Source organism: Carassius auratus, chromosome 10 (assembly GCF_003368295.1).
Source record: "Carassius auratus strain Wakin chromosome 10, ASM336829v1, whole genome shotgun sequence".
Taxonomy (NCBI): domain Eukaryota; kingdom Metazoa; phylum Chordata; class Actinopteri; order Cypriniformes; family Cyprinidae; genus Carassius; species Carassius auratus.
Window position 1 is genome coordinate 14,903,890 of NC_039252.1, and position 22,539 is coordinate 14,926,428.

General features: G+C 37.1%; 1 protein-coding gene across 1 annotated transcript in view; it reads left to right on the forward strand.

Annotated features, from left to right (window-relative positions):
* The window catches only part of LOC113109999 (RNA-binding protein Musashi homolog 2-like), a 158,880-nt gene that overhangs the window by 125,051 nt on the left and 11,290 nt on the right, over window positions 1–22,539 (forward strand). The window contains exons 9-11 of the mRNA XM_026273967.1: window positions 1,421–1,535; window positions 7,039–7,113; window positions 14,604–14,669. Coding sequence (XP_026129752.1) covers window positions 1,421–1,535; window positions 7,039–7,113; window positions 14,604–14,669 — 256 coding nt within the window. The remainder of the gene's footprint in view (window positions 1–1,420; window positions 1,536–7,038; window positions 7,114–14,603; window positions 14,670–22,539) is intronic.

The following is a 22,539-nucleotide window of genomic DNA, read 5'->3' on the forward strand; positions in this document are numbered from 1 at the left end:
CTTACCGTAGAGGCGCTGTCAGCGCACACACACTCACACTCCTGTAAGCATGCAGATGTGCTCGGTAAATAGGATCCTCTGCCTGCTAGGCCTGTCAGGAGGAAAGCCTTTCCTTGTCTGACCCGGTTATGCACATATCACCAGAGAGAGCAAACGTCTGTGTGTGTGTGTGTGTGTGTTTGTCTGGGTTTGATGTTTTCTGCCTGTGTGTTTGTTTATTTCTCCTCTTTGCTAGAGACATGTTGTCTTCCCTCTCCTAGATCTCTGGAGGAATATTCCTCTGTCTCTCAGGCAGGGACTGCTGTCTGCTGTCCGCTCATGTGCTCAGCTCCAGAGGTTAAATTGTCAATCAGAGAGCGGGAACGTGAGGATGGGGGGAGGGGTGTGGAGAAGACCACAGGGTTGAATCAGAAAAACAGAGAGACTTTTAGTTTATTTTTGCATTAGTTTAGTTGTCTAAAACTGCTTTGGATAAACAGATGTATCGCTGTTTGTTATGCCAATAATGTGCACCGAAGTCAAACTGACGGAGCTTGAGAAATGACTCGAGCTCTGTTCAAATTCAAAAATTTCATATTTTTATGCATCATTTACGGTCCAGTGACTCTTCTAAACAATGGGTCACCTGTCAAGACCAAGCCATATTTCATCCCAAAAAAAAAAAAAAAAAGAAAATGATGCAATTTTTTTAGCATATATTTAGAATAAAAGTCCAGTCCAAGCGTACCAAGGCTGAATTTATTTGATCAAAGACACAATAAAAACAGTAATATTCTGAAATAGTATTACAACTTAAAAATAGCCGTTTTAATATATTTAAAATATAATTTATTCTTGTGATGGCAAAGCTGAATTTTCAGAAGCCATTACTCCAGTCTTCAGGGTCACGTGATCCTTCACAAATCAATATAGTGTTTGTATGTTTGTGCATTGTGAAGTATTTTGTAATCATTGTTGTATTTTCTGTAGCCTTGAATGGAATTTAACAACAAAAATTAAATGTTAACATTTTTTTTTTTTTTTTAGATGCGTAATTATTCTGCCTTTTTTTAAATGATATGTTGGCCAAGGCAATCATAGAGTGAAGTGTGAAACTTAGTGGGAAAAAAAAACATTGATTAAAGATAGTTCCATCTACTCAACTTGGACTCTTAGGGCATATGATTTCAGCTTTTCTCAAGCTGTTAGAAATATTATTAATTAAATTTTTAGACGTTTTTTTTATTATTAAAATTTTATTAAAATTATAAATTGAATCCAGAAAAATGAAAACGGAGCACACAGTATTTGAGAAACAATAAAACTGATTTCATAGGGCCCTAGAATTCGCATGGTCTATATACTTTTATCACATTGCAAATTTAGTAAATCAACAATTTTGTCACTTAGCTCTTCTATTTCTGTGTCTGTCTGTCCACAGGTAGAATGTAAGAAGGCCCAACCAAAGGAGGTGATGTTTCCTCCAGGCACGAGGGGGAGGGCGAGAAGTCTTCCGCACACCATGGATGCCTTCATGCTGGGCATGGGCATGTTGAGTGAGTCTCACATGAGCACACACATACACACACACTGATGCTAGATGATAACTTGTGATTGGCTGCTAGACCAGAGACAGAGTTCTGTCTGTGAACATGTCTGGTTAGTTCAGCTCAGGTGCTGTGGGATCCTTCATACCTGACGAGCAGATAAACGTCTGTATTAATGACTCAAATGAAGAGGAAAATGAGGCTGATGTTCAGTGCAGCCATCTGCCTGACCTCTGCCCTCGCTAATGACAGCGCCACTAAACGAGAAGAACCCATCAGCTACAGGAGACAGTGCTGTTAATCATTAATATCACTCACAGATATAGAAGAAAAATATTAATATAGACATTATAATACACAAGCTTCAGTTAACATTGATGTCAATACAAAATGTATTCAGTTATGTAAGATTTCATATAAGTTGATTTTATCATATTGTTTTTCATTTTAGATATTTCTTTTTATATTAATTTTGTTTAAACCTTTTAAGACCCGGCAAAACATTTTAGTACAAAATATGCATTTTTTCATGTAATTACATTGTTTAGAGCATAAAAAATTACATAAAACATAAAAAAAATTATGTTTCATTCATAAGTTATGCTACGTTCTTGGTAGAGGACATCAGACTAAAAAAAAAAAAAGACATGAACATGCATAGGCAAAAAAAAAACAAAATATATATTTTTTTTTAATCCCCAAATACATTTTTAGTTTTCAGTATTTTTTTTTTTTACCAAGCTTTGTATAAAGATAATTCTCAACTATGTTATAACAGAATGATTTGATAAACCATTTTTCTTTATGCAAAATGTGTGTAAAATGGCTGTAAACAGGTTTCCTCATTAAATATAATGCATCTATAAACTAAATCTAGGCAACATGTAATGAAAAAAGAAGTGTAATAATAGGAGTAATAATTGACAAGATTTTAAAAATAATATATAATATTGCATAGCATTATATATATATTTCTCTTAAATATAATTTATTTCTCTGTTCATTTGATGTGTCTCCCAAAATGCATGATAAACATGCTTGTAGTCCCGGTGACCTCATATGAGGACATGTATGAAATCAACGTCCTGTTTTGTAACATTAACACCATATTTTGATTTGAAACCCCATAACATTTTCCTGTAATGTTAAGTTATGACACAGATTAAAAATTAGTTTAAAAAATATTATCATATTTCCATAAGAGTGTCACTAAATTAATATCAGGCATTTCTGAAGACCAAGGAGGGAGTGGTCGTGGTGAAACATTTAGTATCTCTGAAAAGCCCTGACTGTGCTTTGTACAGGACATCCATAAAACTGTGCCATGTATAGTCTCTGAGAAATTCACTAAAATTTAATGTCCTCATATGAAGTTAAACTAAAATAAAGAGACAAACAGATGCATTATACTAATAAATAATGATGTATAGAGATAACAATGTGTATACACTACCTGCCAAAAGTTTGGAATCTGTAAGATTTTTTAATATTTTTATATGACACAATGTTTCTTCTGCTCTTCAAGGCTGTATATATTTAATCAAAAATACAGAAAAAAACCCTGTTATTTTGTGAAATATTATTGCAATTTAAAATAACTGTTTGTATTTTAATATCCTTTAAAGTATAATTTATTCCTGTGATAAAAATCTGAATTTTCAGCATCATTACTCCAGTCTTCAGTGTCATGATCCTTCATAAATCATTCTAATATACTGATTTATTATCAATGTTGGAAATAATAGTGCTGCTTCATGTTTTTTGGAACTTGTTATACTTCTTTATCTGTGATAGGCATTTATCCAAAATGCAAATCTTGTTACAATATACAATACTGTTCAAAAGTTTGGAGTCGGTGCTTTTTTTTTTTTTGTTGAAAGGAATGAATACTTTTAATCAGCTAAGATGTGTTAAATGGATAAAAAGTGATCGTAAAGTCTCATATTGTTAGAAAAGATTTACATTTTAAATAATTGCTGTTGTTTTTAACTTTTGATTCATAAAAGAATCCAGAAAAAAAAAATTTAGTGTCCAGAAAAGTATCAGTTTCTGCAAAAAAAACAAAAAAACATGAGGCAGCACAGCTGATTCCAGCTCTAATAATAAATTAGCATATTAGACTGATTTCTGAAGAATCGTGTGACACTGAAGACTGGAGTAATAATTCTGAAAATTCAGCTTTGTTCACAAAAATAAATTTTATTTTAAATTACATTAAAACAGATAACCAATATTTGAAATTTAAATAAACGCTCACTATATTTTTGATCAGATAAATAAAAAATCTTACTGATCCCAAATTTTTGAACTATATAAATATATAGATAGATAGATAGATAGATAGATACACACTGCCCGTCCAAAAATAAAGTCACACGCTCTAATATTTTGTTGGACTGCTTTTAGCTTTGATTACGGCACACATTCGCTTTGGCATCGTTTAGATAAGCTTCTGCAATGTCACAACATTTATTCTTGTCGAGAGTTGCATAAATGTTTCACCAAGATCTTGTATTGATGATGGGAGAATCAGACCACTGCGCAAAGTCTTCTCCAGAACATCCCAAAGATTCTCAATGGGGTTAAGGTCTGGACTCTGTGGTGGCCAATCCATGTGTGCAAATTATGTCTCATGCTCCCTGAACCACTCTTTCACAATTTGACCTCGATGAATCTTGGCATTGTCATCCTGGAATATGCCCGTGCCATCAGGGGATAAAAAAAATCCATCGATGGAATAACCTGGTCATTCAGTATATGCAGGTAGTCAGCTGACCTCAGTCTTTGGGCACATAATGTTGGTGAACCTAGACCTGAACTACTGCAGGAAACCCAAATCATAGCACTGCCCCCCCAGGCTTGTACAGTAGGCACTGGGCATGATGGGTGCACCACTTCATCCGCCTCTTCTCTCTGATGCGCCCATCACTCTGGAACAGGGTAAATCTGGACTAATCAGATAAACATTTATTATTTAAAATATTATTAAATAATATAATTAAATTTGACCATATTGTGTACTTATTTATTTTTAATATATAGGCTGAAATGAGGTACATACATCTCTAATCTTTTACTCAACTTTTAACAAAGCGTGAACTTTCTAGAAGTTCTCATGGATTACTGCTGTGGAGGAGGGTGAAGACAGGAGGAATGGGAGAGGGAGAGAGAGAACAAGAGCACGGAGCACTCATGTGAAAATATTAACTCTGGTCTTATCTAAATGAAACTGGAGTGAACAGGACGACCAGACAGAACTTAGTACAATTTGCATATGAAAAAAAAAAAAAAAAAGCTGGAGATCAGGGCTCATTATTTAAGGAACTGTAAGTTTTTTTTTATACGCCAAATCTCATTAAAGCTGCTGCATTCACGCTTTTGTTTACCGCAGCTAATCGTGTCATTTATCTTTATAGCCAGGCGCCGCGTGTATGTTTGCTGAGATTAATACACATTTGAGCTGCTGCCTGCTTCAGCTGCCGCAGATGTATAATTGATTTTAAAGTGAATCTGAGCTGTTGAGCCATAAAATAGGTATATTAGCCTGAACATTAATAATGCAAATCAGTGCCTGATATAGCAGCTGCCAGGAGAGGACCCTTCCTTTTTACCCACAATGCACTGAGACACAGACATGTTAGCTCAGCTCGTCTCCTGCCTCTCATGCTGTTTCCCCTTTCCCTCTTTTTAACTCATCCATTTTTTTTCCCATTTTGTTATCTTGTTCTTTGTCTCATCTAGTCTCATTTACAACTCTACTTTTTTCTCATGTCTTCTCTTATAGTCTCTCATAATTTCTCATCACTAAGATTTTTTCTCTTCTTTTCTCTTTCTCTTCTCATCTTGTCTCATCTAGTCTTTTCAAGTCTCATCCCTTCTTTTTCAGTCGTGTTTAATTTCTTCTCTTCTTGTCGTAACTTTATTCACATTTTTTTCCTTTTCTTGCCTTTTTTTGTCTTATCTCCAAAATAAGTTCTTATTTCTTCAGTTTCAATTTTTTATCCTTTTGTTCAAGTTTTTTCTTACCTAATCTAATTTTTTCCCCTTTAATCTCATCTATCTTTCTTATTTTGTCATCTTATTATCTAATTTTGTCTCATACATTTGTTTCAGTTTTCTTGTCATTTCTCATCTTTTGTCTTTTGGTCTCTTCTAATCTTTTCCTGTATATTTTTGTTTGTCTCAACGCACTTTATTTTGTCTCTTCTCAGCTCTTTTCTTCTGATGATTCTCATCTCAGTTTTCTCTCCTCTTTAAGAATACTACATCTTTTTTTAAGCACACCACACAACAAACACATACTAAAGCAGGGTGGAAGAGATGTGGTAAGCTCCTGGAGTCGTGTATTTCCTCTGTGTGTCCACATCCTCCCTGGAAGAACCCTTTTTTAGTTGTGTATTCTGTGAGAGCTGTCAAAAGTGTTTTCATTGCTGTCAACTGATATTGAGTGACTAGTGACAGGTTTGGAAATCATAAGTGCACATATGCCAGCTCTGCACGGAGGTGTGTTTGGAGTGATTTCTGAAATCTGTGTGTCGTGATTTATTACTGAGCAGTGGTGACTGCTGTTTCCCATTCTTGTTTTGGGAAAAACATGAAATTAATACAGCATGTAAATTTCAAAGAGAAAATGTGAGAAAATAAGGCCAAGAATAACACGTATCAGAAGCACTCACTTTCTCTCTGCAGAGCAGCATCAGAGAAAAACAGATGGCAGTGAAATTCCCTGAAGTTGCCACTTCATTTAAAGTGCTCATGTGCTTGAAAACATACTGTTGTGATGTTCATCCTCTCTTTCAAGTGCTGCTGCTCTTGTGACAGTGGCTACATTAACATGCAACCAAATAATCCATTTGCAATCGGATTGACCGCTCAATCGGATAGAAAAGCCTTCATGTAAACACCTTAATCGATCTGACTGAGCTTGATCGGAATTAAATTCTGATCGTATTGAAGGGGGTGTTTTATTCCTTTTCTAATACGATTGAGAGTGCATGTAAACACTTGTTTGGATGGAACCCCGAAACTGTAAGAACTGCATGTGCAATGACACAGAAAGAGCGTAATGACATATGATGCGTGGAACGTGCGGCTTTTCCTTTTTAATAAAACATAAATGAATAAATATTAATTATGCTTTTAAAAACAAATAAAGAAACCATGTAGGAGAGTGGTTGTTATGTGCAAACAGTGAGAAACTCTAGATTTGTGCAGTGTGCGGATGTCAGAAAAATGATCTATTCTGATTTGAAGCTTGTGACACATAAACGTGCACATCAACCCGATCAATTTATTTAGTGTTCATGTAAAAACTACAATCAGATTCATCAATCGGAATGAATTCAGTCTGATTGAACTAAAAATTCTGCATGTAAACATAGCCAGTGTTACATATACACAGCCTCATCCAAACATGTCTAATTACTAGTTCCTGATTGTCCAAGGTTAAAGGTTAAGCATGATTTTCATCCTATCGAGCTGATGTTGTTTCTGTCTATATGTGTGTTTGTAGGTTATCCAAACATTGTGGCAACATACGGTCGTGGATACACAGGATTTTCTCCTAGCTACAGTTATCAGTTCCCAGGTGAGTCTGTCTGTCTGTCTATCTATCTGTCTGATTATGAAACTGCACACTGTCATGTAATTCAGCATAATGTGGGAGCTTGTTACATGCACACGTGTGAAGCGAGTGTGTGTGTGTGTGTGTGTGTGTGTTAGAGGCATGAAGGTGAGCACATTTCTCTGCAGCTGGTGGCAGATATTAGTGTTGATATGAGTGTCCTGTGGATGGCCACCTGCCTGCTGATATCATGAGCAGAGCTAATGGGTTTTTCTTCACTGGGTGTGATGGATATTTTGATGGACGCTGGGCTTTCCCCAACATGTTGTAGTGCATATTTGTAGTTTCAGTGTAGTTTTTGTTCTGTTTAAAATTTTCCTCTTTTTTTTTAGTTAAATTGAAAAATAATTAGCTATTTTTGTCTTTGTTTTTGTTATTGGTAGCAACACACATCAAAATATTACTGAGAGGTGTGTGTGTGGAGGGATGCATGAGTTTTCTCTTCCTCACAGAGCTTAGTAGTTCTTCAAACATTTCTATTCAGAATAGTCATAAGTTATATTTGACAGGGTTGACTCATAAAAAGATACACATACACACAAGAAAACACAAACTGACAGTCCAATTCACATAAACACACATTCTGTCTGTGCTCTGATCTGTTGTGTGCCTCAAACTCTTGCACAGTTACTCATCTTTATGTGACGGCACCTGACACTGATATACCATAAAATCAAACTACAGCAACATCTGTCTCTCTCTTGCTGTTTCTTTAGTACTGAAACTAGAAATGAACCATGAAACAGGACAGCAGTGGAACATGTGCACACACACACACACAACTTAAAGCCAGTAATTCTTTCTCGCACAAGTCTGAATCCATGTGAGATCATGAATGAGCCACTGACAAACCCAGTGATCTCTCCGTCTCGGCTGTCATTATGGAAATCAGCCATCTGTAAGGAGACTTTGGGAGAGCCGTTGTGCCCCTATTCTTTTTTTGATGCTCTGTCTCTGAATCATCTCTACTGTGCGTTGAATTTTGAATGTAGTGTCTGTGTTTCTTGCTTTCCCATACTTGTGTAATGTGCATCTTTTGGCTATTTTTGTTGTTGTTTCGCAGTAGTTTTAAAATGCTTCCTGATTTTTTATGGCAAGTAAAATGAAAGAGAATGAAGTATTGTAGTACTTTACCTCCAAAATTGTGTGTGTGAGTGTGTATATATATATATATATATATATATATATATATATATATATATATATATATATATTACCATTTATATATTACCATTTATATAGATCATCTATGTGAAGAAGTGACCTTCTTCGCTGCTGCAAGCGGCAGCACTGGCATGCATTTATGAACACGCACACACATATACAATCATTATTCACCCATCCTGTCCCAGTTTATGCCGCTATCAGCATAGTGGGTGCACATTCTAGCCTGGTAGCACTTGGTCAGTCATCCACACTCCTTCCTTTCCCTCAGTCATCATGGCGTCCATATAAATTAGGGATGCACCGATATGAACATTTTGGACGATACCGATAACCGATAGTTCATTATGTAAGCCGATAACCGATATGTTGGCTGATGAATCTAAATCCACATTTTTACAGAATTTTTGGGAGCCTGATTAACAAAAAAGTCTCACCAATAAAAGGTTTTAAACACTTCAACATAAATCAAACATTTACAAATAAATAAAATAATGCTTAAATAGTTATTTTCTGGCTGTTTTTATAAGGTTACTTTTATTATTAAATATTACAATTAATTTGCTTCATAACAATTTCATAGCGCATCACTGCATAACTGACAGGCTGTGACTCGCAGCCTTTGAGGAAAAAAAATAAAAATAGGCTATTAGCTGAGGCTACTCCTCACTGAAAATGTTTTAAAAATGTCTTTTAAAACAGGTCTATCATAGCCTAAAATGAATTATAGGCCTATAGCCTAAATAAACTTGTTAAACTTAAGTAACACTTTATCAATGAAGCAAAAGAGCAGCTTTATTTTATGCACCGATTTCCAAAAACAACCTTTTCAACAAGAAATGCGTTTCTTATTGTTTTCACTATGTTCGGGCCACAAGAGAAACATTAAAGAATTAAATTAAAACAGTTGAATATACCACATATTAGGAGATTCGTATCTCGTCGTCTCTGAGAGAATATGCGTTGTTAATGCATGCATCGTCAGATGCTGAAAGTGCCATCAGTTTTTACTTTAACTATCATGGTGAAAGACGTTCACCAGCATAAGTTTGACTTGCACAAAGTTTGCACATTGTTTGTATGATATCCACTGGCTCGCCTTCACGGTTTAAAACAGAAGTAGACTATTTCCAATATTGCAATGCACCCGCGCTACAACCGAATAGTCAGATGTGTCATGGACACGCTCTTGGCTCTTCCTGTAACAAAGTGCTGAAACATGGAAAATAAACCCAAATAATTCACAGCTTTTTTATTACAGTAATATTCTCTATAAAATTTTATTTTTATACATACACACACACACATATATGTATATATATACTGTATGGCAATCTCAATCATAGTTATTAATGTTGTAAGCTGCTGTTTGAGCAACGTGCGCTGAGCTAAAGATGATCACCAGCAAACTGAAGCACTCTATTAACCATCTATATAGACGCATTCTATTTGAGAAAAATCTGATTTATATGCATAAAATAAACACAATATTACAACGTACAGTTGCACAAAAGACACAATGCGCAAGCAAATTTAACTGTGCTAGTTGTGTTGATCCATTGTGGATGCGCTCCTCCCTTAACAACTCGCTAAAACATGGACGAACAAAGATTCTGTTACATTATTTTATAGTAGCTAATAATCTCATAATATGACAGACTTGCCCTGAACTTGTTGCAGTTCACTGTATTTTACTTTTCGAAGTGTTTCCAATGATATTTCAAGCAATTAAAAACCATCATGGTGAACAGTGCGTCTCTGCAGGAAAATGTAGTAAGTATGTTACATGTTGCCATAGCTTGGTTACTAGATGGTTTGCTAGCGAATTAGAGGTTTCTGAAGGCAATCGCTTTTAATGTCATCAGCAGGCCTCGCACCTGCGCGTCAGTCTAAGGACCCGGTGAAATCATGTTTGTTTGTGTTGTGGAGTACCCGAATGTTTCGATCTGTAAAGAGAAACAGATTGGTGACAACTAATATATGGTTGTTTTATATTACGGTTGCAAATGCGTGGTAATCTGTTTTAATACATTGCCAAGTGAATTTATTGTATAAATCTTAAAGTGGATGATTAAATAATAACTGGTGTAACTTACCTTTTAGTGGTCATACCTGAAAATGGTCTGGAGTCTTGGCGCAAGACTTCAAACGGGGCTTGTTAACCAAGTCCATCTCCTCATTTTTTTAATTATTATTATTAAAAATGGGGAAGTCGTGGCCTAATGGTTAGAGGGTTGGACTCCCAATCGAAGGGTTGTGAGTTCTAGTCTCGGGCCAGACGGAATTGTGGGTGGGGGGAGTGCATGTACAGTTCTCTCTCCACCCTCAATACCACGACTTAGGTGCCCTTGAGCAAGGCATCGAACCCCCAACTGCTCCCCGGGCGTCGCAGCATAAATGGCTGCCCACTGCTCCGGGTGTGTGCTCACAGTGTGTGTGTGTGTGTTCACTGCTCTGTGTGTGTGCATTTCGGATGGGTTAAATGCAGAGCACAAATTCTGAGTATGGGTCACCATACTTGGCTGAATGTCACTTCACTTTCACTTTCTTTCTTTCTTTAATTTTTTTGGACATTAACACATCCCGCAGTAGACTGAGGAGACACATTCTGGCCCTATCAATGTCTGCTGCATCACAAGCTATATGTTTAATGAATATATAATCTATTTCACCCATATATTTGGTAGGTAGGTAGGTAGATAGATAGATAGATAGATAGATAGATAGATAGATAGATAGATCAAAGACAAACAGCTGAGGCTCTTTTTTTGCAGGGTACTCTCACTCATTCTCATCATAAAAGCTCTTCAGACCTTCTCAAGTAACCCACAGATTTTTATACCGAGCTATGCTGCTCTAGTAGTCAATGTCTTTTCTAGCTGTCTGGAGTAGGTTTTTTTTTTTTTTTTAATGCCTAAAGATGTTTCTTAAGTGTTTGGTGAAGGCCATTAAAATGCATAACAAATTAGAAGTGTTTACTTGGGTAATAATGAGGTGGCCTTGCTAATTGATACTAAGTGCTTCTAGCTAACAAGACAGGCTGCTCATTTAAAGGGCGGAGTCCTTCCTGCTGACACCCTGAGCTCCTCAAGTCCTCACTTGATCAACACTGACACCTGTTACCCAGAAACTCTAGAATATTTCATATCATTTTTTTGTCATATTTCACATAAAACAATTTTTAATGTAAAGTATTCTCAGCTATATTTTACACATTAAAAATCTTCACCTAAAGTCTGCAAAAACAATCATCCTGGAAACGTTTCCATTAGAAACAGACCAAGCGCTTCGGCTCTTTTGTGCCTGGGCAAGGAATGATTTATTTTTGACAACAAAGTTCGGCCTGCTTGATTGCGTTCTTGCACAAGGGTCCAATCTGTCGAAAGATGAGTGGTTTTGTTTTATGATTAGATGAGCGGCAGGAAATGCGTGTCACCTCCATGACATCTGCTTCAGAGCGGTGCAACTATACTTCTCTCCATTACACACACACTTACACACATGATTCACGGCCCATATGTTCCCAAAACAGAAAGATCATTGAGATGAGATCGTACAGTCACGGCTGTCCCCCTAACCATAAAATCATCTCTCATTATGGTGCGGGTGAAACTCGTGGCTGGCTGGTGACGTTTGAAGGTTTTGTGATGTCCAGGGATCTTTCTGGAGATTTCTACTACCTCCTTCATCCTTAAGTTTAACGGTGTATGAAAGGGCTTAGAAAAAAAGTTTGAGCCCTTTAATCTGCCTGGCAAAATGACTTTTTGTCCCCTAATCAAACGTCAGAAGTCTCTCACAATGAAGATCCAGCACAGTAAATGGTTTCATTTTGGTCAAAACCTCTCGCGTATGAAAACTGATCTAAGTTTAGACACCAGTGCACAAAAACCTTGAGTGTTTATACTGTCGTGTAAGAAGCAAAGAAGTGTTTATATGTGTGCTTGTTGTGTTCTTCATATAGACACCACCTGTGTCAAAGGCTCCTGAGATTCCACCTTTGATAACACATGAAAAGCTTTTGCAAAACAGTGCATCATGTTTTTGATATGGCCAGCAACAACAGGTCACTCGCTGCACAGATGAAAAGAGAGCCAAGGCTGCTGCCTTTCCCAGCTCTTATTATGGCAGCTTTCATTGTTTTTATTTTCCTTTCAAAGTGGGCAATGAAGGAAAGATGAAGGCGAAACAGATTTGATCATTTCACAGCTCCGTGTTGCTTGATTTGACACAAACCATGTGTGTGTGGGCTCATATCAAATGTATTTATAGCCTAATTTCAGGACATGTGGCTCTTTTCAGCAGCTGTTTCCTAAAGCAGGGTAGCTCTAGCATAGTCAGACTGAAAGAAAATGTTTCTCTGTGTAGCATTCCGTTACAATGCTTAATTGTAGGAAATAGATTTGTTCATTTTTCTGTAAGAACAGTCTGTTTTGAAGGCTTTACTGGCTGATTTTTTGGGTGTTCTGTGTGAAAATGTCATCCGAAGCAGCCAGCATTCTTCAGGTCTCTTATAGGTTTTCAAAATTTATCTTCTTCTTCTTTTTCCTCCTCTTGTCAATGTCTCTCTTCCTCTCTTTCAGTGTGGTAGACCCTTTCTGCGCTCCCCATGGTGCCCAGGGGGCTCTGGAGGAAGTAGGGAGAGCAATGTGTCCTTGTGCCCGCTCAGCAGGGTTTTTCTCTCCCAACAGCCCATTCGCTGGAGCAGATTCAAATAATGCCGTAAAGCTGAATGCTAAATGTTGGTGTTATCTCGTCTGTAATGAAAAGCCCATGAAATTGATTTAATGCTGCAGCAGCTCTCTCAAGCAGCCTCTCACGGCGGAAACACAAAACAATGAGCCTCCGAGATCTAATAATTAACCCACCTAATCCGGCAAAGTTAATCTCTCGCAAGAACTTTGTTCCTGCGTTAACTTTGATGAAGGGAGAGAGGCCGCTGGGGGACACAGAAGATGCTGTGGGGAGAAAGAGACGAGGAGGAGAAAGCAGCACAAATAACTTGTGACACTTTGGTGAAGGACACTTGTGATCAGCAACAGTGAGCAGAGCGAAAGAGAGGCAGGGACGCGTGACCTCCATTAGCATTAGCATTAGCATACTGATTTGTGTTTCATAAAGAGATTAATAAGCTGAGGAAAGAAACAGGAAATGACATGCGTAATTTAAACCATAGAGACCACAGAGGTTTGGTATTATGTATAACCATCCTTAATCTGTAGCGGTTTTATTTTTTGCTACTTTTATGGCTCTTTTTTTGTTTTTCTTTTTTTGTGCTGCACAAACTGAGCTAATCTGTTTGTTTTTTGTTTTTTTTACCCCATCTAACCAACTAACATTAAGTTGCCAGTCTCAAATCTTTACGTACTAAGCTACTCTACCTTCTGGTTGTGGGTTATGAAATAATGGAGCCATAGATACTCTGGCCTGGTGGGTTTTTAGTTGGCTTCTTCAATCATATTGATTATATTTAATTAAATAGTTTGAACACTGAACTCGTGACTGTTGTTAAATATGTAGATATTCAGCGCTCTCTGTTTACCACAAACAAATTGCATGCTGTGAAACAAAATGCCATTCAACAAAGTTTGCCTAGTTGTTCAGTATTGAGTAGAAACCACGGCTGATTAGTTTTTCTCATAAACTTCTAAGAAGCACATTTAGATGAGCTGTATGGACACACACACACACATACACACAGTCATTATTACCTGCCATTATGGACCTTAAAGAGAACCGCATGTCCTCTGATGCTTCTCAATGAGGTAATAGGCACTCAGTTGCAAGCAATTAATCCCTCAATCCTCTGCTCTCAGCTCTGCTCTGTCCGCTCACGCTCCATGTCCACTGTACAAATGATCACACTGATGGATTGAGCTCTGATGCATCTCAGTCAGCTCTACTAACAAATGAGGGAAGACAGGCGCTGTGTTAAGTCCTCTAGTGGTGTTTGGGCAAACAAGTGCATTTGTCCTCCCAGTGGAGTAATATTTTTTATAAATACTGTTTTTAGAACAAGCTGATGGTCCCTTCTTAGGCAATGTTTTCCGTGCTATCTGTAATTAAAATGTTGCCAGGAAATAGAGAAGCTGTAGATCAGTCCTGCTAGCACCACTTTAAACGAGTAATTATATTTGAGTTCTTTTGATTTATATGTCATTATTTGAACGATGATGTACCATATCTCCCGTATGTGGTGCATTAGTGTGAATAGAGATTTTCTGCTGCGATCATGTGGCTGTAAATTTGATTGAGATGAAGAGCTCTAGTAAATCATTTTCTTCTCTCGTCAGGTTTCCCAGCGACGGCATACGGACCTGTGGCGGCAGCAGCAGTGGCAGCGGCAGCTCGAGGCTCAGGTAGGGTGACCCAGGGAAGTAGCAGCTACATGGTGTACCTACAGAATGCAGAGCCAGGCAAACACTCTTTACCGCCTGTTTTCTGAGTGCCCACTGCTCTCCCCCACCAAAAACACACATACTCATCTTCACTCGTCATGTGCCCTAATCTGTCATTTCATGGCTTCCATTGCATCCTTGTTGCACATGATGAATCTCTCTGCTGTGACTGGCTAGATACTGTTCTCTGTTTAGCAACCTTCCCAGGTTAATGCCAATCAGTAGAGGGCACTGCCCAGAGCAGATCCAATCTTGAACCTGAACTTTACTGTGGCCTGGAAAGTGTTTGTTTTAGTGCCCTCTGTAGCGCTATATAGAGGAGTGTATCCACGTCAGGTGATCATCTAGAATCCTTACAACTCTTTGTCGAGTTCAGTTCAGAATTTCAGTTCTAATCTGAATACAAGGAAGTGGAAATAAAACTAATTTAATTCATAGAGATTCAAATACTCATTTCAACTAGAAAAGCTTCAAATTCTGGCTTTATAAAACCTTGTTTGAAAGTTATGTAAAATGTTTAAAAAGCTCCATGTTTTAGGATGAATTGATGTCAACTATAGAAATTTCTATTTGGTTTGTATTTCATCCTGTTTTAATTTAACTTATTTTTAATTTGAAACCTTTTTACTGTCATTGCATTTCATCTTTCTGTGGCTCATGGTCAATTCAATTTAATTCCTACACTCAATAGAGTTTAGAGCACTGGAGATTGTTAAAGTCAGTCATGTCTCAACAGTAATATTGCTCCAACAATAACATGAGAGCTTTATACTACAGCTTACAGACTAAACATCTCAAAGACTTGATAACACACTGCAGTTGTTCCTTTTCAGTTGGAGTTTATTGGCCTAGTACGACTGCACTTAAGAGGAAATTGTGTTGGTGAATTGCTTTCACAAATGCACTCAAGCCCTCATCTAAATTCTGCAGTCCTATTTTTTACTGCCGTTTCCTGGTAAAGTGAGAGTTTCAGTGATTCAGGTGGAGGTCTGTCTCCCTGGACCTGACAGAGTGAAGGGAGAAACTGTTGGCTCCACTGGGGCCTCCTTCACGGGAACCTCACAGCCTTCTGGAGGCTCATCTCCCTTGTGCACAGCAGAGGCGGCATGTGTCTGCAACTGATGTGCCTCGTCCTTTCCTGCTTTGCTGAGACATCTCCCTCTGGATCTCTCTGTCCTTTCAGAGCAAGCAGTGGTCTCTCAAAGGAGGATCAAGGGATGCTTGTGTTTCCAGAGGTTGCCATCAATCTATTCCTGATCATTAAAGCTGAAAAGACTTCTTTAGTTCACCTCATCATGTGCAGCATTTCTTTTCTAACCATTCCACCCCCCCACATCTTCTATTTCCATATCTCCTCTTGTCTTTATCTCCTCTTTCCCCAGTGAGTTAGTAGTTGTCGTAAGACACTGACAGATCAGTGGAAAGTGATGAGTTTGCTCAGCAGATGGAGTGCAGTGGAGGCAGTTTCCTGTGCCCTGGTGTATTGTGGGAGTGTCAGTGTTGAACTATATTCTTTTGAAGAAGCAGTCCTGTGCCAGTGCTTTTTCAGTGGCCAGCAGACGCTGCATTTAACCCCAGTATCCTACCAAATCTGCTGGTCTTCATTTTTTTTCTTCCACAGAGCTTTTGGTACTTTGGAACAAAACACAGCATGGGTTCAGGTCCGTTTGTGTTAATTAACAGCTAGAAGCATGGTAGTATTACAAGGTTGTATTTGAGTGAGTAGATGAGATATTGTTACTTTCTGCTCTGTTACAGTGGGCCGCTTGCCCGGGCATGAAGTTGCTTCTGTTTGGCAAAATACCTCACATTATGTGAGATCATTATCCATTTCATCCCAACAAGCTCTGTGAGCCTTGAAAAGCATCTCTGTGGAGGGCTGTTTTGGCTCGTGTATATGAGGTGAGATTAAACTACAGGCCCAGGTTCCCCACTGCATTAGCTCCTGCTGGACTGCACGTGATGTAAATCCCCTTTAAAATTGAATAAAAAAGCACCTGAAGTTACAGCAAGTTACAGCAGTCCCAGAATGGGTTGCTCTGCTGAGATCTGCAAAGCTGAAGCCACTGTGTCCATTCATATTTTTTTTATGAAGGAATTAGGCCTGAGTTTTGATACCTTCTAAAGTGGTAAAGAACAGTCGCACCAGAGTCTTTTGCAGTTTGACACCAATTTAAAAAGTCTAGACTATGAATGTATTAATGATTAAAATAAAAATGTTTTAAATGTATAATTGTAACGTTTTTATCTGTTTAATATAATATAAATTTAAATTTAAATAAATTTTTGTATTTGGCAGACGCTTTTATCCAAAGCGACTTACAGTGCATTCAGGCTATTATTTTTTTTAACCTATCATGTGTTCCCGGGGAATTGAACCCCCAGCCTTGCGCTTAATAAACACAGTGCTCTACCAATTGAGCTACAGGAACACTAATGATATATATATACTATAATGTATTTTTTATTTTATGAATATTTTTACTCCCTTTGACCCCGCTGGACTGCGTTCATATTATTTTATTTGGGTCCGAACCACTGATCTATAATATAGAAGTCGATTGCTCATGATGTCATGAAAGTGAAGCCGCCGCGCCGCCATATTGGTAATCCCTAGTGGGCGTAAACGTTCTATTGCAATTAATAGGAAATTGTATGATTTTAATGAGAAAACATCACCGTACAAGTCAGCGTTTATAAATCTGAAGTATCTCTGTACATTATTACATTGCAAACATCCTAGGCATGTAAACGGTTACTTTTTTAAATGTTGTTTAAAATTTCCCCTACTTATTAAAAACCTACGTTATTAACGTTACAGTAGCTAACATCATGAACATGATAAACAAATAAAACAAACGACAAAGTGTTCGTCTGAATTTATTCAGAGAAATAACTGACTATATACAGTACGGATTTAAAGACATAAAACTTTATTTATTAAAATAAGCTTTTCATTTACTTACAGAGCAATATTTACCACATAATTGTATCATTCATCGTAATATATTCAAATCCATTTTTGATACTAATATGTTCATGTTTAATAATTCCTGAATAATTATGTTCATAAAGAAATAGGCTATATTTTGTGTGTTATATTACCTGTGTCATCAGTGCGCAGCAGACACACCCACCTAAACGGTTTAAATATATTGCTTATCCTGCCCAAAAAGACAGTAAACACAGCAGATAACATCTGAAATAAACATTAATTTACATATATGTACCATAAAAACTTATCCCATTTGACTGATTTGCTTCAAATTGCGTGATTTTAAGTCAGCGGTTTGAATGTAACTCAATGGTGCTCTCTGCCGGTAGGGATTCGTAAGATGACGGATCGAACACTTCTGGTGGCTTCACTGTCTGATGGCAGTTTAGAACGCGATGAGCGATCCAGTCATATATAATGATCAGCGGCCCGAACCTTATTTTGTTTGCGTCATCAATCCAGCAGCTGTTTACACTGTTGCTTAGTAACACATTAACATAATTAATAGTGATTCACTTCCGTGGTTTGGAGTTCACATGAACCGTACCCCAGATCACTTCTTTGAAGCAGACTCTGTAATGGTTCACGAGTGTGCACCTAAGTTCAAAAGACAGCGTTCACATCATCCAAACTTAGCAAGCTCTGCCATCAATCGAACTCGGGTGCGCGCCAAAAGTGCTGGTGTGAAAGCACCCTAATATTCTGTCTGTGTAGTATAGTTTTAAATCATGTAACATTGTGATTGTTTAAAATGTAGGACTTTAGAACACTTTAAGAGAACACAAAAAACATAACCCAACAAATCTGATCTCTAGATAACTCTCAACTTTCAGTTTGCTGAAAATTTGCCACTTAAAAAAAAAAATGAGGTGATGGGTGTCTTCATGCTGTGTGCATCTACAAATCATAACACTCAGTGTCAAAAGCTTTGTAACTGAGCCGTCACTAATTTAGATCTACCGTCCTGGATTTGTGAGGTTACTTTGTCATTCAACCAGAGAAAAGCGTTGAGAGAGACCTGAGAGCACGGCAGAAAATGCCCGAATAAATCATGTGTTAAAATTCATTAGCAAAGCCTTTCTGAGCACCAAAATGACAAGACATTAAATATGTATTATTTATTAAATGTCGCCACTTATGGAAAAGGGGTTCTAGTGGTGTTAATTAGCCAGCCTTTCGGTCAAAAAGGACTGTTTTAAATGAAAAGTGAAAGCTAAATCCAGGCACGGGTGTTTTTTCCTCTTTCTAAATTGACTTTAGGTGGAAATGAAGAGGCTAATTACAGCTGCTCTGAAATTCAAAGCTAATTTGAGGGCCAATATGACGGACTAACTGACAACCACCATGAAGTGGTTTGTTGGAATGGCCACCAGGGATTTGTGTGTGTGTGTGTGTGTGTGGATAATCAAACACTTGTTCGCTGATGCACTCCTAACCAGCTCAGCTGCATAAGTGGCAGAGGAAAGACACTGGCTGTGTTTTATTGTGAATGTGATCGAAAGCTCTTAAACTGTTTGACGTGTGTGTGTGTGTGTGTGTGTGTGTGTGTGCGTGTGTGTTAGTGAGAGAGAGAGAGAGGCAGTTTGAGGTCACTTCTGTGATCTGGTAAAAGTGGAAACAAGGGGAGCCGTTATCCACTCATAGAGAGGTGCCCTATGAAGGACAGAGAGAGTGCCACTTAAAAATAAAATGAAGAATCAATTTATTGATTTAATAATTCAAACTTAAAAATGTATATAAATCACTTTTTAAATTTGTAAATTAACAGACATATTTAAGGATGTTTATTTAATAATTTTTTTTTAAATGTAGTTTGCTAAAACAGTAAAACAATTACAAAAATATATATAAATAGACAAATTTAAAACCTAAATTCATGTTTTAATACATGGATTAATAAAACAATAAAGCATACATTAATAAGTACGTAAAGTACATTAATAAATATTTTTTAAATATTTTTGTCATTGGACCGTGAGAAAAGCTATACGTTATTACAGCAGGAGTATGAAGACAAATTCAATCGACAAAATAACAAATGTCTAACAAACTTGTTTGTGTTGAGTTTTTCTGGATATTGTTAAGCACTTTGGTCAACCATGGTTGTTTTTTAATGTGCTTTATAAATAAAATTTAACTGAACTGAGTGACAATTCTGATGTGTTTAAAATGAAATTACTTTTAACATTTAAATAGAACCTTTAAATATAACACATTGGCAAAGTGTAAATCTGGTATTACTGTTGTTTTTGCTGTATCCCTGCAAACATTAATTTGAATGAATTATTGAACTTCGTCTTGTACTGTGAGGTAAATTTGCTGAAGGTCCCTAAAGCAGCCCAGACGATTATGCAGTGAATAGCAAACATATGACAATGACAGTCCTGTGGTTAATAATGTTATTTTGTTAAAATGTAGCTTTTTAAAAAAAAAAAAAGTATTACATCGAAATTATGTAATTGGCCAGCGATGAAAGTCTGTCATGCTCCTGTGAGATGCTGAAGCTGCATTTTGCACCAGCCCCTGATAACCGAGAGGAGAATTTATTTATCAAATCATCCACAATCCCTCTCCAAACACTTTCAGATTTCCCTGACATTTCTCATTGCTTGAATCTGTCATACGTGTGTACCGTCCATGGCATTATTTTTACTCGATTGACAAAAGGACAAAGAAAAGCATTTGGCAAATAGGGAGAGAAAAGCGATTACCAAATACGTTTTTAAAAAGCAAATTAAAATGTGCATTTAAAAAGATGTATTAATGTACTTTTTATTGGTTTATTAATCCGCGTTTTAAACAGTTTTACATTTGTCTATTTATTTATATATTTAAAAAAATCATTTACTGTTTAAAATCCCAAATTAAACATCTTTGAATGTCTATTAATTTGTCCATTTAAAAAACGATTTATTTACATTTTTATACTTAAATTATTAAATAAAATAAATTTTTAAGTGGGACTCTCAGTTCTTTCAAACTGCTCAACTGCTGACAGCATGCAGTTACGGAGTGGAAAAAAAAGGGAGAAAGAAAACAAGAGGACAGTGACAACTGGAGTAACTTCGTACGAGTTCTTTCTGTTGTTCAGGAGAGAGATGGTGAGAGTGAAAGAGGGGAGAGGGGTAATTATCATCAGAAATGAGGCTCGGCGAACGATTCGCACTGCTGGGCCCGCTGATCCGGTCGCCACGGCAACACCGACCCACTCATTTGTTTTGCAGACGAGTAATTACATCCAATTAGACTACAGAGACAGTGAAAAAAGAGAAACAAATGGAAGAAGGGGTCTTTTGTTTCATGCTGATAGCTGGAATATTAATAATTGGGCTGAAGATACGATCGACAGTGATACTGTAACTAGGAGCTGAGCTGAAGTGTTTATAGTTGCTATGGAGTTGAAGTAGTTGCAGTCAGGTGTTGAAGCCATTATGGGATTTCAATGCTAGGCCCCCGTCAGGTCTCAGACTCTGCTGTACTGTCCGTGGAGTGCTGTAATATACTGTAGTGGTCAGGACTGGTGAGCAGAAGACTGCTGGTTTGATCAAGCCATTCAATGAGCACTTAACGCTGGCTCCTGTGTCAGCAGCCCCACATACGTCCTGATAATCTCATGAAGGTGCAGTAGACACTGACGCGCAAGAGAGGAAATTGTTGAATGAAGTCATCATTTTTGTTTTCTTGGCACAAAAAAAGTATTCTCATAGGTTCGTAAAAATTAGATTGAACCACTGATGTTGTAGCTCTCAGGTTTCATCAAAATGATCTTAATTTGTGTTCCAAAGATAAATGATACTCTTGAGGGGTTTGGAACGGCATTGATTTTGGTGGACTATCTCTGTAATGATTGTATTTAGTATTTATATTAAATTATTCTCGTATGTAACTCTCTTTTTTAAATTATACATAATTTTTATCTATTTATTGATGTCACTTATCATTTGTTACCCATTAACATTACATTTTCATCATAATTAAGTTTTCTGCACTAATAACTCAAAAATGTACAGTTTTGGTGGAAAATGATGGCGTACATAGCAAACATTTTCTTAAATTTACTGCAATTTCAGCAAACTGTTATGAAATGTCAATTCTGCAAGAGTCAATGTAGCGCTGGGCGATATACCAGTTCATACCGAATACCGGTGTTTATTTTATGATATAAATTTTTATCATTCCACAATAATGGTGTGTCACTTAAAACAACGTTCAGAGCGCTACACTGTTTGAGAGGGGTCCCTTTTCACTGTTGCACAGTGGCAAGGACACTGCTGTATGTGTCACTAAGGGTGAGGGTGAAGATGGATAGGATAGAAATGGAAAGCACTATATTTGATATTTTATAAAAAGATTAAAGAACAGTAACAATTATGATGAATGTTATATGAGAGATTACATGAGACTGGATACGGATTGCAAAGTTGTACTCTTTCATTTAACCTACCCTTTAGATGTTTAGTCATGTTTATTATGTAATGAAACTGTTTATTATTAATGTGAGGAGATCTGATCAGTTCATGTGTGCTACGCGTTGCAGTTTCTGTTGATCGAGGCGCTCCAACGATGTCACTCCACATTAAACAGCGCCAAAACACCACTTATTGTTTGAAAACTGCAATACAATGGACATAAATTTAAATCTAACATTTGTTTCATATTAAATGTACCAACGCACAATGCTTATTATGATTTGGATTTGGATGGAAGGTGCCCTTCCATGTTCCATCAATTAACTGAAAATGGCAATCAGTATTGTTTCATGCAAATGAGAATCGATTAAAATAGAAATATCTATTTATTTATTTATTTTTACCAAACCCTAATATTTAGTAACTT